General features: G+C 49.1%; 1 protein-coding gene across 1 annotated transcript; it reads right to left on the reverse strand.

Moving 5' to 3' along the window:
• Nucleotides 1–1,583: 1,583 nt before the first annotated feature.
• On the reverse strand, nt 1,584–16,361 carry LOC133359018 (G-box-binding factor-like). Its single transcript, XM_061577391.1, has 3 exons — nt 16,352–16,361; nt 1,894–2,598; nt 1,584–1,789 (listed from the first exon to the last, which is right to left on the reverse strand). The coding sequence occupies exons 1-3, from the start codon at nt 16,359–16,361 to the stop codon at nt 1,584–1,586; spliced, it is 921 nt and encodes a 306-aa protein (XP_061433375.1).
• Nucleotides 16,362–17,325: the final 964 nt, after the last annotated feature.

Genomic DNA, 17,325 nt, shown 5'->3' on the forward strand with positions numbered 1-17,325 from the left:
TTACCGAAAGAACCAAGCAGAAGAAGAACCTCACCGGAGTTCGGCCCCGCGAAGAGAACGCCACAAACACCAGGGGGGGGGGGGGGTAGAAGATTGGAAACTGATTTCTTTAGAACAGTTTTTTTTATTGTTTTAAAGAGTTGCGTTCAGTTCGTCGCTGTCTTTTTCCACCGCAACCTACGATCCCTTACAAATCCCCACGTGACATCTGTGGGTCTCCACGTGCTTCTTACGGTTGATATGCAAGTCGGCCCACACGAGTTTTCAAGTTCGAGTTTCGTTTATTATTTGGTACTAAGCTGTACTACCCGGCTTCGCCCGGGACTTGGATTCACGACGCCCGGCCGCCTTTGTCTCCCCAGTGGCGATGTTTACTACACACCGCACCAGGTACTCATTTGAGGCTGAGTCGACCTAGGGGAGGCCCAGGAGCGGTTCAGATGATCGTCACCGGTGGTGTTGGCCGTGAGCGGGAATCGAACTCGGGTCGCCGGGTTCGTAGCGCAGCGCGCTTGGGGCCGTCCATAAATGACGTCACGCGATTTTGGACGATTTTTGACCCCCCTCTCCCCCCTTCGTCACACGGCGTCACAAAAAGTCAGACCCCCCCCCCCTCAAATATGACGTCACAAAGCTCTCACCCCCCCCCCCAAAAAAAAATATAAAACATGCTTCAAATCGCTTTAAACTATTGTCATCGTAGTGCGTATTTAATGTGGCGCTGCACTCTGATGTTGTAAGAGTGTCGTTATATCAATTCTATATTTATTTAAAGTTGCCCATTATGATGTGACGTCACATTTCTCACCCCCCCCCCCCCCCTTCGTCACACATCGTCACAAATGCCTGACCCTCCCCCCTCCCAGGTGCGTGACGTCATTTATGGCCGGCCCCCTACCCGCTATACGACCACACACACACACATACACACACACATACACACTCTCTCTTCTAAAGAAACGAACGCTCAGTGTGGATGTAAAAGTGCACAGCACCCAGTGGCTTCCTGATGTCGGCAGGAAGAGCGCGTTCCAGACGGCCAATCGCAGTAGCAGCCCCCCCCCCCCCCACTCATCTAAAACCTGGGGGGTCAACCGCAGTCTTTGTTCGATGGTGAGCCAAAAGCCGTCACCACCTGCTACTTCTTGGTGGTGTTTCGTTTGACCTTGGTGGTGTTCGTTTGACCTTGGCGGTGTTCCGTTTGAACCTGTCAAGGTTCCGTTTGACCTTGGTGGTCCGTTTCACCTTGGTGGTGTTCCGTTGACCCTAGCGAGGTTCCGTTTCACCTTAGCGGGGTTCCGTTTGACCTTGCCGGGGTTCCGTTTGACCTCAGTGGTGTTCCGTTTGACCTTGGTGGTGTTCCATTTGACCTTGGTGGTGTTCGTTTGACCTTGGTGGTGTTCCTTTTGACCTCGGTAGTGTTCCGTTTGACCTTGGTGGTGTTCCGTTTGACCTTGGTGGTGTTCCGTTTGACTTTGGTGGTGTTCCGTTTGACTTTGGTGGTGTTCCGTTTGACCTTGGTGGTGTTCCTTTTGACCTTGGTGGTGTTCCATTTGACCTTGGCGGTGTTCCGTTTGAACCTGTCAAGGTTCCGTTTGACCTTGGTGGTGTTCCGTTTGACCTTGGTGGTGTTCCGTTTCACTTTGGTGGTGTTCTGTTTGACCTTGGTGGTGTTCCGTTTGACCTTGGTGGTGTTCCGTTTGACCTCGGCGGTGTTCCGTTTGACCTTGGTGGTGTTCCGTTTGACCTTGGCGGTGTTCCTTTTGACCTTGGTGGTGTTCCGTTTGACCTTGGTGGTGTTCCGTTTGACTTTGGTGGTGTTCCGTTTGACTTTGGTGGTGTTCCGTTTGACTTTGGTGGTGTTCCGTTTGACTTTGGTGGTGTTCCGTTGACCTTGGTGGTGTTCCGTTTGACTTTGGTGGTGTTCCGTTTGACTTTGGTGGTGTTCCGTTTGACCTTGGTGGTGTTCCGTTTGACCTTGGCGGTGTTCCGTTTGACTTTGGTGGTGTTCCGTTTGACTTTGGTGGTGTTCCGTTTGACTTTGGTGGTGTTCCGTTTGACCTTGGTGGTGTTCCGTTTGACTTTGGTGGTGTTCCGTTTGACTTTGGTGGTGTTCCGTTTGACTTTGGTAGTGTTCCGTTTGACCTTGGCGGGGTTCCGTTTGACCTCGGCGGGGTTCCGTTTGACCTCGGCGGTGTTCCGTTTGACCTTGGCGGTGTTCCGTTTGACCTTGGTGGTGTTCCGTTTGACCTTGGTGGTGTTCCGTTTGACCTTGGCGGGGTTCCGCTTGACCTCGGCGGTGTTCCGTTTGACCTTGGCGGTGTTCCGTTTGACCTTGGCGGTGTTCCGTTTGACTTTGGCGGTGTTCCGTTTGACCTTGGCGGGGTTCGTTTGACCTTGGCGGTGTTCGTTTGACCTTGGTGGTGTTCCGTTTGACCTCGGTGGTGTTCCCTTTGACTTTGGCGGTGTTCGTTTGACTTTGGGGGAGTTCCGTTTGACCTTGGCGAGGTCTGTTTGACCTTGGCTGAGCTCCACCGCCACCACCACCGCGACCACCACCGCCGCCACCCGCATCACACAACAGCCAGGCTGAAGGGACTGAGATCACAGAAAAGATAAGCGGTTGGAGGGGCAATTTCTGGTCCGGATCGGACCGCGTGTCCTCTGATGTTTCGTGTTTAGGGGTGTCGCGTTGCTGTTTTGTTTTACACTGTACCGTAGGACTGTGATATCGTAGCGGCGGTAGCAATAATAATGATCATCATCATCATCAGGCGCGCTTGACTTAATGCTGGTGAACTGGACATGAAGAGCTTCACAGATTATCGGATTTCTCCGCGATAAATGAACACAAGATCCCGGGGTTGTGAACCGTCGGCTATGAAAGCCCAAGGGGCTGGCAAATCGTTCTCGCGTTGTCTCGTCAGATAAGGGGGCCGTCCATAAATGACGTCACACGATTTTGGACGATTTTTGACCCCCCCCCCCCTCAAATATGACGTCACAAAGCTCTGCCCCACCCCCCCCCCCAAAATAAAACATGCTTCAAATCGCTTTAAACTATTGTCATTGTAGTGCGTATTTAATGTGGCGCTGCACTCTGATGATGTAGGAGAAAACATTTATTACAAAGTCTATTTAATTAAGTAGAACGTGTTGTCTATATTTATTTAAAGTTGCGAATTTTGATGTGACGTCACATTTCCCCCCCCCCCCCCTCGTCACACATCGTCACAAATGTCTGACCCCCCCCCCCACCCCAATAGGTGCGTGACGTCATTTATGGACGGCCCCTAATCGGGACGCAAAATTAAAACGTGATGATGACAATGAAAGAGTCTGATTCTGAAGGGGGAGAGAGGGGAAATCACTAGCTTGGGGCCGTCCCTAAATGACGTCACGTACCTGAGGGGGGGGGGGGGTCAGACATTTGTGACGATGTGTGACGAGGGGGGAGGGGTTGAGAAATGTGACGTCACATCAAAATGCGCAACTTCAAATAAATACAGACGACACGTTCTACTTAATTAAATAGACTTTGTAATAAATGTTTTCTCCTACAACATCAGAGTGCAGCGGCACATTAAATACGCACTACAATGACAATAGTTTAAAGCGATTTGAAGCAAGTTTTATATTTTTTTTGGGGGGGGGGCAGAGCTTTGTGACGTCATATTTGAGGAGGGGGGGTCTGACTTTTTGTGACGCCGTGTGACGAAGGGGGGGAGGGGGGGGGGTCAAAACTCGTCCAAAATCGCGTGACGTCATTTATGGACGGCACTCTTTGCAGTTTAAGGGGCAAATGAATCCGAAGGAGTGGGGGGGGGGTTGTAGGTGTTCAAGGCGATGCGGGGAATCTTTGTGTTGGTTTTTGTGTAATGCTGACGTCATTGTCAAAGAATGCGGGGAGCGGTAGAGGTTAGCGCTGCGCCTAGGTCGACTCAGCCTCAAATGAGTTGCCTGGTGCGGTGCCGAGTCAACATCGCCACTGTAGGGAGACAAAGGCGGCCGGGCGTGGTGGTTGTTGACCACCCCACCCACCCCCTCGTGTGCCACAGTGCTACTGGCTAACAGCACTTGCCCCTACAGTCTGTCGAAGGCTATCCGGGGGATCTTTGTGTTTGTTTTAGTGGAATGATGTCGTCAATGTCAAAGAATGTGGGGAGCGGTGGTGCAGTGGTTAGCGCGCTGCGCTACGAGCCCGGCGACACGGGTTCGATTCCCGCTCACGGCCAACACCGGTGACGATTATCTGAACCGGTCCTGGGCCTCTCCCCTAGGTCGACTCAGCCGTAAAATGAGTACCTGGTGCGGTGTGTAAAACATCGCCACTGGGGGAGACAAAGGCGACCGGGCGTGGTGGTTACTGACCACCCACCCACCCCCTCGTGTGCCGTGCCGGCCTTCATAGGTGCTGCTCGCTAACAGCACTTGCCCCTACAGTCTGTCGAAGGCTACACTGGGGATCTTTGTCTTTGTTTTAATGGAATGATATCGTCATTGTCAAAGAATGTAGCTATCTGTTTTTGTATCTTTAAATTGCATTCGTAAGAGAACGAAAACATGAACGGGAGAGATAAAGAGAGAGAGAGGGCGTGGATGAATTAAAATATATAGGCGTCACGGTGGCTAGGAGATGTTAACTACCTCGCCTGGTGTACAGGAGGTCCTGGGTTCGATCCCGACCCTGACATCTGCTGTATATTTGGAGTTTGTGTGTCTCTCATCATCATCATCACACTTGCGAGATGTTGACTACCTCGCCTGGTATACAGGAGGTCGTGGGTTCGATCCCGACCCTGACGCCTGCTGTATATTCGGAATCTGCGTGTCTCTCTCTCATCATCATCACGGTGGCTAAGAGATGTTAACTACCTTGCCTGATGTGCAGGAGGTCATGGGTTCGTTCCCGACCCTGACGCCTGTTACTAATCTCAACGTTTTATTTTACCAGGTACGGTCCACTGAGCTATTTAGCTCCTTTTCAGCAGCGACTTGGCCACAAATGATGGCTCACCGATGTGGATGATCACTGTGTGGAAATTTATACCGGTAGCCAAAAACTCTCAATTTATGTGATGTCGATTCTAAATATGGAGGGGAAAAACTGGAGGACCCGGAGAAAAATCCACGCGACCACGGGAAGAGAGAGACACGCAAACTCCAAATATACAGCAGGCGTCAGGGTTGGGATCGAACCCACGACCTCCTGTACACCAGGCGAGGTGGTTAACATCTCCTAGCCACCCTGATAATGATGAGAGAGACACGCAAACTCCAAATATACAGCAGATGTCAGTGTCGGGATCAAACCCACGACCTCCTGTATACCGGGCGAGGTGGTTAACATCTCCTAGCCACCCTGATAATGATGAGAGAGAGACACGCAAACTCCAAATATACAGCAGCAGGCGTCAGAGTCGGGATCGAACCCACGACCTACTGTATACCAGGCGAGGTGGTTATCATCTCCTAGCCATCGTGATGATGATGAGAGAGAGACACACAAACTCCAAATATACAGCAGATGTCAGGGTCGGGATCGAACCCACGACCTCCTGTACACCAGGCGAGGTAGTTAACATCTCCTAGCCACCGTGATGATGATGAGAGAGAGAGAGACACAAACTCCAAATATACAGCAGCAGGCGTCAGGGTCGGGATCGAACCCACGACCTCCTGTACACCAGGCGAGGTAGTTAACATCTCCTAGCCACCGTGATGATGAGAGAGAGACACGCAACACAAGCAATCATAATGAGGTGATGATCATCAGGTGATGCTGATTGCTTGTGTTGCAGTCGAAACGTCGTGAGAATTTGTATTGTTTTATATATATTTTTATTTTTTGATTTCCCTTCTACGTGACTTTACCGAAAGAACCAAGAATATGAATCCCGGCAGTCACGACAGAAGCTTTAAATCTACCACTTACTTATTGTCATTCAACACGTTCGTAAAGTCTGTCTTCGCCAGGCAAAAGTTGCCAATAAATATAATCATTAACCTGATGTGTTTAAAAAAAAAACACGCAATTTGTATCTACGGTCAGACATTAACAACAACTCCTAACAATTTGTATTTTTCCGCAAAAAAAAATAGTTGACTTGAATCGACTTTGTTATAGTTAGAGACGTGCCCATCAGAAACCGCTCCTTTAGAAGATTTCGTAATTTTTTTTTATTAGAACAATAACATATTAACTTACTAGTCTCCGAGGGGAAGCTCTCTTATCTTTTACCGCATTCGAATTATTCAGATTTGAACATCGTAAAATTCGAAAAAAAAATGTTCGCTTTCATCGGAAATATCTCAAAAACAATCAAAGATAGAAGCAATGGTTTTCGCTTTAACTTGATTCGCTGTTTAACGCTCTCAAAAATCGTCATTGTAGTGCGTATTTAATGTGGCGCTGCACTCTGATGTTGTAGGAGAACGTGTTGTCTATATTTATTTAAAGTTGCGTGACGTCATTTATGGACGGCCCCTTAAGCAAATGTTGCCTCGGGGTAGAGGTAACGTCAAGGAATTCTCTCGTGACTCAGCCTCTGCTGCTGCTACTGACTTCTATACTCGGCGATCAGCTGATTGCGCTGGGCGTGAGCCAACAAACGTTGTGTTGAAACGATGATGACGCCGCTGCTGCTGCTGATGATGATGATGACGTTGTTTGCTCCGTTGGCAATGGGCGCACAAAAGCACGGAATAACAAACGAGCCACTCGACGCGGTTGTCAGTAACACTGACGTACTGGACACGGGAAGAGAACAAGAAACATAGATGTTGATTCTTACCGGTAGGAACCTCCTGGTTACACCAGCCCACAGGGGATTGTTGTGTCCGTCCGTCCGTCGTGCAGGGAGGGGCTGGGTGGGGAGGGGCTGGGTGGGGAGGGGAGGGTGGGGCTGGGTGGGGAGGGGAGGGTTGGGAGGGACTGGTTGGGGTGGGGAGGGGAGGATGGGGCTGGGTGGGGTGGGGAGGGTGGGGAGGGGCTGGGTGGGGAGGGTGGGGAGGGTGGGGCTAGTGGGGGTGGGAGGGGTGGGGCTGGGTGGGGAGGGTGGGGAGGGGCTGGGTGGGGAGGGGAGGGTGGGGAGGGGGGGGAGGGGAGGGGCTGGGGGGGGAGGGTGGGGAGGGGCTGGGTGGGGAGGGTGGGGCTGGGTGGGGAGGGGCTGGTCACCCCGTGGTGCCCTTATAGAACTCAACGTTTAACCTACTCACGCCGGCTTGTGCCCGCCCTCACAGTCGAGCATATTTGCAGAATACACCACGCCGCCGTTGACCCTGGCCATTGACCGAGCAACCCACGTTCCTACCAGCTCCCTCCGCAGCAGGAATGTGTTGTTTAAAAAAAGCTCGACTTCCAATGGCAGGGCATGCGCGGTGATTCTCGATATCACCTCGGGGCAATGGTTTCTTCACCTGGGGATGAACGCACATCCTAGGGGGTGGGTGAGGGGTGAGAGATGGGTGTGTGTGTGTGCGACAGACACGGGCAGATTGTTTTGTTCTCGGGAAGGCACGTCGTGGATAAGACAAATGGAGCGCACGGACAACTTACTCTGCTGTTTCATCAACCCCCTACGTGTTTATCAACATCCGTAACATAACATATATAGAATATGAATCCGTAACACAGATTTGAAGCTTTCGTGACCGCATGGATAGATAAAGTCACGTAGGTAGAAAAATAAAATAATTCACGTGCGTTTCGATTGCAACTTCAGCAAAAAAAATATTGCTGTGGTTTTCCCACTTGATGATGGTTGCTTGTGTTGCGATCGAAACGTCGTGATTTGTTTTATTTCATACCTACGTGACTTTACCGAAAGAAGTATACGTAATAGAGGTTTTTTTGGGGGGGTTAGATCGCGTAAATGTATAAATGTGTCGTTAAACCCGCCACCACCCGGCACAGCCAGCTAGTAAGGGGGTTGTCACGTGAACAGAACGTGGCCAATTCGTCACTAGCACAGCACTAGTGTGTAGTGTATAGTGTAGTGTATAGTGTAGTGTGTAGTAGTGTATTGTGTAGTGTGTAGTGTATAGTGTAGTGTGTAGTGTAGTGTATAGTGTAGTGTGTAGTGTATAGTGTAGTGTATAGTGTAGTGTGTAGTGTAGTATATAGTAGTGTAGTGTATAGTAATGTAGTAGTGTATAGTAGTGTAGTGTGTAGTAGTGTATTGTGTATAGTAGTGTAGTGTATAGTGTAGTGTATTGTGTATAGTAGTGTATAGTAGTGTAGTGTATAGTAGTGTAGTGTATAGTGTAGTGTATAGTATCGTGTAGTGTGTAGTAGTGTAGTGTATAGTGTAGTGTGTAGTGGTGTAGTGTATTGTGTATAGTAGTGTAGTGTATAGTGTAGTGTATTGTGTATAGTAGTGTAGTGTATAATGTAGTGTATAGTAGTGTAGTGTATAGTGTAGTGTATAGTGTAGTGTATAGTAGTGTGGTGTATCGTGTAGTGTATAGTGTAGTGTATAGTAGTGTATTCTGTATAGTAGTGTAGTGTATAGTGTAGTGTATAGTAGTGTAGTATATAGTGTAGTACACTAGTACAGCACACCAGTGTGTTGGAGAGCCAAGCCACAACATTAACAATCCAAGTCCGACGTTTCGCCAGTAAATTACAACCAGCTTCACCAGGCGATGTGTCAATACATCGACCCCTCTGTGTTGCGATCGAAACGTCGTAGTTTTTTTGTTCTTTTCTTTACCGAAATAACCAAAGAATATGAATGTCTGCAGTCACGAAAGCTTCGAGTCAAGAACCAGTTGCATTCCAACGATGTGTCATCGATTCAATGGGCATAATAGAGGTGGGCGGGCGGCGTTTGAGGGTTGGATCGCGTGATTACGCGTCGTTAAAAGCCTTCTCCGAAGCACGGCCAATCGGTAACTGAGCGGTTGCGTGTTGGGAGAGTGAGCCCACAACAACAACAACAACGATGACAGTTCGAGTGACGCGCGTAACGTCCCGCACAAGATTGTGGATGATATTGGGACGCGAAAGCCTCCTCCGTTTTGAACCGACTCCACGGGCCACCACACTGCTATACTCTTAGTTCTTTCGGTAAAGTCACGTAGGTAAAAAATGAAATTAAAATTAATAAAAAAAATCTGTATCACTTGATACACTATACACTACACTATACACTACACTACTATACACAATACACTACACTATACACTACTATACACTACACTATACACTACACTATACACCACACTACTACACACTACACTATACACTGCACTACTATACGCTACACTATACACTACACTACACGACTACACACTACACTATACACTACACTATACACTACACTACTATACACAATACACTACACTACTCCACACTACACTATACACTACACTACTATACACAATACACTACACTACTATACACTACACTATACACTACACAATACACTACACTACACGACTACACACTATACGACTATACACTACACTACTATACACAATACACTACACTACTCCACACTACACTATACACTACTATACACTACACTATACACTACACTTGATACAGATTTTTTTTGCTGTGACAGTTTCACCTGAAGACGGAAGCTTGTGTTGCCTCCGAAACGTCGTGATTTTATTGTCTTTATTTTTTATGAATTTTAATTTCATTTTTTTACCTACGTGGTGACTTTACCGAAAGAACCAAGAGTACGAATCCTTGCAGTCACGAAAGCTTCACATCTAGAATCACCACACTGCTGATGAGTCCATAAATGACGTCACGCGATTTTGGACGATTTTTGACCCCTCCCCTCCCCCCTTCGTCACACGGCGTCACAAAAAGTCAGACCCCCCCCCGTCAAATATGACGTCACAAAGCTCTGCCCCCCACCCCCAAAAATAAAACATGCTTCAAATCGTCTTCTTGGTTCTTTCGGTAAAGTCACGTAGAATGGAAATAATAAAATAATAAAAATAAAACATAATTAAATTTCTATTTAAAGCTTTCGTGACTGCAGGGATTCATCTTCTTGGTTCTTTCGGTAAAGTCACGTAGAAGGGAAATAATAAAATAATAAAAATAAAACATAATAAAATAATTCTCACGACGTTTCGGCCACAACGCAAGCAGCCGTCCTCAGGTGAAGAACAGGTCTGTCGGAAAGACAGCGTCTGAAGTAGTTAACTCTGCCTTATCGACAGACCTGTTCTTCACCTGAGGACGGCTGCTTGCGTTGTGGCCGAAACGTCGTGAGAATTGTATTTTATTATGTTTTATTATTATTTTATTATTTCCATTCTACGTGACTTTACCGAAAGAACCAAGAAGACGAATCCCTGCAGTCACGAAAGCTTTAAATCGAAATGCTTCAAATCGCTTTAAACTATTGTCATTGTAGTGCGTATTTAATGTGGCGCTGCACTCTGATGTTGTAGGAGAAAACATTTATTACAAAGTCTATTTAATTAAGTAGAACGTGTTGTCTACATTTATTTAAAGTTGCGCATTTTGATGTGACGTCACATTTCTCAACCCCCCCAATCGTCACACATCGTCACAAATGTCTGACCACCCCCCCCCCCCCCAGGTGCGTGACGTCATTTATGGACGGCCCCCTAATCCACTGCGGATAAACGATTTTATTCACCCACTGAGGTATTAGCTAGTCTATGGGTCTCTGTGTGAGTCTATGGGTCTCTGTCTGAGTCTTTGGGTCTCTGTGTGAGTCTATGGGTCTCTGTGTGAGTCTATGGGTCTCTGTGTGAGTCTATGGGTCTGTGTGTGAGTCTATGGGTCTGTGCATGAGTCTATGGGTCTATGTGTGAGTCTATGTGTCTCTGTGTGAGTCTATGGGTCTCTGCGTGAGTCTATGGGTCTTTGTGTGAGTCTGTGTATCTCTGTGTGAGTCTATGTGTCTCTGTGTGAGTCTATGGGTCTCTGTGTGAGTCTATGTTTCTGCGTGAGTCTATGGGTCTCTGTGTGAGTCTATGTCTCTCTGTGTGAGTCTATGGGTCTCTGCGTGAGTCTATCTCTCTGCGTGAGTCTATGGGTCTCTGCGTGAGTATATGGGTCTCTGGTGTGAGTCTATCTCTCTGCGTGAGTCTATCTCTCTGCGTGAGTCTATCTCTCTGCGTGAGTCTATGGTGTCTATCTAAGTCACGGGTCTGAGACCGCCAACTCGCGGGCGGTAACTGAAATCTGGATTCCAATCTGAGAGATCTGGGCCGGGGTGGTTCAGCGTCTCTCACTTCCAAGCCACCAGACCACCGCACGGTGCCAACTGCGTCAACGGAAGGGCACGCACGGAGCGAACCGGATTCTAGGGTGCTGTGGTGGCTAGGAGATGTTAACTACCTCGCCTGGTATGCAGGAGGTCGTGGGTTCGATCCCGACCCTGACGATGCCTGCTGCTGTATATTTGGAGTTTGCGTGTCTCTCTCATCATTATCATCATCACGGTGGCTAGGAGATGTTAACTACCTCGCCTGGTATGCAGGAGGTCGTGGGTTCGATCCGCACCCTGACGATGCCTGCTGTATATTTGGAGTTTGCATGTCTCTCTCTAATCATCATCACGGTGGCTAGGAGATGTTAACTACCTCGCCTGGTATGCAGGAGGTCGTGGGTTCGATCCCGACCCTGACGCCTGCTGCTGTATATTTGGAGTTTGCATGTCTCTCTCTCTCTCATCATCATCACGGTGGCTATGGTATGTTAACTACCTCGCCTGGTATGCAGGAGGTCGTGGGTTCGATCCTGATCCTGACGATGCCTGCTGCTGTAGATTTGGCGTATGCATGTCTCACTCTCATCATCATCACGGTGGCTAGGAGATGTTAACTACCTCGCCTGGTATGCAGGAGGTCGTGGGTTCGATCCGCACCCTGACAATGCCTGCTGTATATTTGGAGTTTGCGTGTCTCTCATCATCACGGTGGCTAGGAGATGTTAACTACCTCGCCTGGTATGCAGGAGGTCGTGGGTTCGATCCGCACCCTGACGATGCCTGCTGTATATTTGGCGTCTGCGTGTCTCTCTCTCATCATCACGGTGGCTTAAAGATGTTAACTACCTCGCCTGGTATGCAGGAGGAGGTGGGTTCGATCCCGACCCTGACGCCTGTTGATGTATATTTAGAGTTTGCGTGTCTCTCTCTCTCATCATCATCACGGTGGCTAGGAGATGTTAACTACCTCGCCTGGTGTACAGGAGGACTTGGGTTCGATCCCGACCCTGACGATGCCTGCTGCTGTATATTTGGAGTTTGCGTGTCTCTCTCTCATCATCACGGTGGCTAGGAGATGTTAACTACATCGCCTGGTATACAGGAGATCGTGGGTTCGATCCGCACCCTGACGATGCCTGCTGCTGTATATTTGGCGTCTGCGTGTCTCTCTCATCATAATCACGGTGGCTAGGAGATGTTAACTACCTCGCCTGGTGTACAGGAGGTCGTGGGTTCGATCCCGACCCTGACGATGCCTGCTGTTGTATATTTGGCGTCTGCGTGTCTCTCTCTCATCATAATCACGGTGGCTATGAGATGCTAACTACCTCGCCTGGTGTACAGGAGGTCGTGGAGTTCGATCCAGACCCTGACGTTGCCTGCTGCTGTATATTTGGCGTCTGCGTGTCTCTCTCATCATCATCACGGTGGCTCGGATATGTTAACTACCTCGCCTGGTATACAGGAGGTCGTGGGTTCGATTCTGACCCCCTGACGCCTGCTGTGTGTTTAGAGTTTGCGGTGTCTCTCTCTCTCCTCGTGGTCGCGTGGGTTTTCCCCGTGTCCTTCCAGGTTTTCCCCTCCACGTTTAGAATGAACGTTACGCTTTTAGCGTGTTTGGGCTGCTCTAAATGTCCACGGGACGACGATAAAGGCCCAGCGGGGCCTTAGCTGGTAAAAATTAACCCGTAAAAACAAAGTTTTTCACTCTAAATCCTTTATATGCGTGGCGGCTAGAGTCCTCTCGTCCTCTGGCTTGAGATGGCTGCCACCTATGGGTCAGATGATTGCCTGCCACCATTAAGCAATTGGTAATTAAATCTAATTCATTTTTTACCTAAAAAGTGTAAAATTTTGCTAAAAAATGTTCACGAAAATAAATTGTCACGCACAACGGAGTCTGTGTGCAAAAATGTCAGCTCGATTGGATCACGGGAAGTGGGTTAAAAAACGACCGAAAGATTTGCACGGTCGTAAGCAAGCAAGCACGCAAGCACGCAAGCAAGCAAGCAAGTGAACTTAATATAAAGGATTTAAAAAAAAAATCCCCAATATATAAAAATAGATTTAACTTAGTTGTCCATTAGCCAGACTTCCTGCGAGTGGCGATTAGAGTTCGTGTAAGTGCTGACATCAACACCCACCCAGTATATTGCGGGTTACTATTTATAACATTTTAACTTTGTAATGCGAACCCGACCGTGGACTTTTAGACTCCGCACCGCGCGAAACCTCCATTACCTAACAAGTGTTAGTTGATATCGCGTTCATATCCGCCCCGACTACACACAGCTGTGACGAAGAGCTTTTGGGGCCGTCCATAAATGACGTCACGCACCTATTTTTTAAATTATTATTATTGTAACTATTATCCCAGCAGGAAAGAGATGTGTAAACTCAAAATAAACAGCAGGCGTCAGGGTCGTGATCAAACCCACGACCTCCTGTACACCAGGCGAGGTAGTTAACATCTCCTAGCCACCGTGTTGATGATGAGAGAGAGAGACACAAACTCCAAATATACAGCAGCAGGCATCGTCAGGGTCGGGATCGAACCCACGACCTCCTGTACACCAGGCGAGGTAGTTAACATCTCCTAGCCACCGTGGCGCCCACGGCATCCAGCGGAGGATGACGACACGTCAGATTCTATATTTATATACTGGAAGAGGAATGCCATGAGCTGTAACGGACCGTCCATAAATGACGTCACGCGATTTTGAACGATTTTTGACCCCCCCCCCCCACCTTCGTCACACAGCGCCATAAAAAGTCAGACCCCCCCCCCCCTCAAATATGACGTCACAAAGCTCTGCCCCCCCTCCCCACCCCAAAATAAAACATGCTTCAAATCGCTTTAAACTATTGTCATTGTAGTGCGTATTTAATGTGGCGCTGCACTCCGATATTGTAGGAGTGTTGTTATAACAATTCTATATTTAGTTAAAGTTGCCCATTATGATGTGACGTCACATTTCTCACCCCCTCCCCCCTCGTCACACATCGTCACAAATGTCTGACCCCCCTCCCCCCCCCATAGGTGCGTGACGTCATTTATGGACGGCTGGACGGCCCCTTACTATTCCACATGACGAGGAGCCACTTGTTTGAGCCATCATTTGTGACAGCCAGATCTACACAGCTTCGTGGGGCGTTTACCTTGTAGAACACATTGTGCTGCTGCAGAAGGAGCTGGTAGGAACGTCGGGTTGCTCGGTCAATGGCCTGCAGGGTCAACGGCGGCGTGGTGCATTCCGCAAATATGCCCGACTGTGAGGGCGGGCACAAGCCGGCGTGAGTGGGTTAAACGTTGAGTTTTATAAGGGCACCACGGGGTGACCAGCCCCTCCCCACCCGGCCCCACCCCTCCTACCCCCCACCCAGCCCCTCCCTCCCCACCCAGCCCCTCCCCACCCAGCCCCACCCCTCCTACCCCCCACCCAGCCCCACCCTCCCCACCCAGCCCCTCCCCACCCAGCCCCACCCCTCCCACCCCCCACCCAGCCCCACCCAGCCCCTCTCCACCCAGCCCCACCCCTCCCCACCCCCCACCCAGCCCCACCCTCCCCACCCAGCCCCTCCCCACCCTTCCCACCCAGCCCCTCCCCACCCCCCCACCCAGCCCCACCCAGCCCCTCCCCACCCACCCTCCCCACCCAGCCCCTCCCCACCCTCCCCTCTCCACCCAGCCCCACCCCTCCCATTTTTGGATGCACGACGGACGGACGGACACAATAATCCCCTGTGGGGCTGGTGTAACCAGGAGGTTCCTACCAGCAAACCACACATTGTTGAGTTTGCAGGAGTTGGTGTGCCTAACGCGTGCGCCAATATCGCCCTCTGGTGGGAACTTGAGAACTTCCGTTTGTTGGGGGACAAAGTTCGCGCCCTCTCTCTCTCTCTGGCTCTCGTTCCAGTCCAGCGGTGGAGCAACCAACAACAACAAGAATTCGGTATCAACAAAAGGCCAACAACCCCTCGATATTTCAAGAGCCGCGATGCACGCGATGAATACTACGAGGTGGTGGTGGCGGCAATATTTGATATCTGATGTGATAGACAAAGCCTGATGCCAGATTTGGAATCTGCACCCCAAAATTACCTTACAACCGTTGGAATACCTTATGCCAGAAAAAGTGTGTTGACCAGTGTTATATTTCCATGTGTCTATGGGTTTACTATATTGGCCTATGGTCTGGGTTACATCGCCACAATCACACAACTGTGGCTTGTCTGTAATGTATCTCTGTGTGTGTCTCTGTGTTTGCGACACGGTCCAGTTTGGCTTGCGTGACCACAATCACTCCGCTGTGGCTTGTCTTTAATTTTCTATTCACAAAAGAAGATGTAATAATCGGGGCTTTTCCCATTTTTCCTGGCAACAAAACTGAAACCTTTTTACGAGGATTCGTGTCACTGCAATAACCATTAACGACAATACTTGCGGTCAAAATGCAAACAAGAAACACACTATGATAAATTTCGATTTAAAGCTTTCTTGACTGCAGGGATTCATCTTCTTGGTTCGTTCGGTAAAGTCACCTAGAATGTAAATAATAAAATAATAGAAATAAAACATAATAAAATACAATTCTCACGACGTTTCGGCCACAACGCAAGCAGCCGTCCTCAGGTGAAGAACAGGTCTGTCGAGAAGATGATGATGAAAGGAGATGTGTTTGTATGTAGAACTTCTTCGTCCACATTGGACGTATTGCATCGGCCCGCCGATGATGAAATCACACTATGATAATATATAGCCATTGGCCTTGAAACTGATTGGTTCACACCAAGGGACCGCTTTCTTTTGAGCCTTGACCAGCTCGACCAGAGCTTTCAGTTTTGTTGACAGAAAAAAACTGGAAAACCCCTGTTATTATATTTTGGTACTGGCAAAGGAGGTCTAATGATGTAGATGCTCACCCCGAGCCCTCGTTACTTTTGTAATGCGAGCAAGGATTGAGGGGGGCGGAGCCTGGGTCACGTGGGGAGAGGGAGGAGTTAGGGTCACGTGGGAGAGAGGATTTAGGGAGAGAACCGGAAGGGGAACGGGGAGTGGAGATGGAGTGAAACGGGAGGAGGCCACGCTGGGCAGGACGGAGAGAGTGGCGCGGTTGCCACGCGGTGGGAGACGTCGACACCGTCAGCCATCGGTGTCAGACGCAGAGAGCTAGCGGCTGTGGGATCGTCGGGAGAGACGCGGGCCTGAGCGAGGACGCTGTGGTAACGAGATTCTACGAACCCAATAAAGGACAACGGAGATCGACATATGAGAAAGAGTCCTTTATTACACTTTGATAGTGGCGTCGTCTTTGAGCTGTACGCCTTTTGGCGTCCACTGGTCGAGCACCAATTGGGTCGAGGCTCAAAAGAAAGCCGTCCCTTGGTGTGGACCAATCAGTTTCAAGGACAATGTCAATATATTATCATAGTGTGTTTTTTGTTTGCATTTTGACCGCAAGTATTGTGGTTAATGCAGACGTGAATCCTCGTAAAAAGGTTCCAGTTTTGTTGCCAGAAAAAAGGGGGAAACCCCATATTATTATATTTTGGTACTGGCAAAGGAGGTTTAATGATGATGATAATGAAAGGAGATGTGTTTGTATGTAGAACCTCTTCTTCCAGAATGACCGTATTGCATCGGCCCGCCGATGATGAAATCACAGAACACGCCAGCAGGGAGAGAACGAGCGGGCTGGATTGACTTTTATTCGCGCCAAAAAAACAATCGAATTCAGTAATAACGTAACAATTAAAAAAAACCCGTGGCCATGGCTACACAACCGTAGGGAATAGGAGACCTCAACGCGACTGAGGATTCAATCATCTTAAAAGTCGGCACGGCAACTCACGACTTGACCGCGTGCATCGTCAAGGCTTTAACAAATCTTCGCACTCGTGCGGAAATGTGCCATCGGAATTTTACTTCACACCAGAGGTCGCAAACGGGTTTTGATTCCTTACCCGTACCCGGCCGCACCAGGGTCGCAAACGGCTACCCGTACCCGTACCCGGCCGGGTACGGGTAGCCGGGTATCGGGTAGGGTACGGGTATCGGGTACCCAATTGCGACCTCTGCTTCGTACTCCACCACTCCTTGCCCAAACCAAACGGC

This window comes from Lethenteron reissneri, chromosome 64 (genome assembly GCF_015708825.2).
Source record: "Lethenteron reissneri isolate LAM-NWPU_2019-01 chromosome 64, ASM1570882v1, whole genome shotgun sequence".
Classification (NCBI taxonomy): Eukaryota; Metazoa; Chordata; class Hyperoartia; order Petromyzontiformes; family Petromyzontidae; genus Lethenteron; species Lethenteron reissneri.

Bases quoted from the DNA above. Each gene is read 5' to 3' on its own strand.
- LOC133359018 (XM_061577391.1), bottom strand. The intron at 1,790-1,893 runs GTCAACGGAACA...AACACCACCAAG, and splicing joins TCAAACGGAACACCACCAAG to GTCAAACGGAACACCACCAA.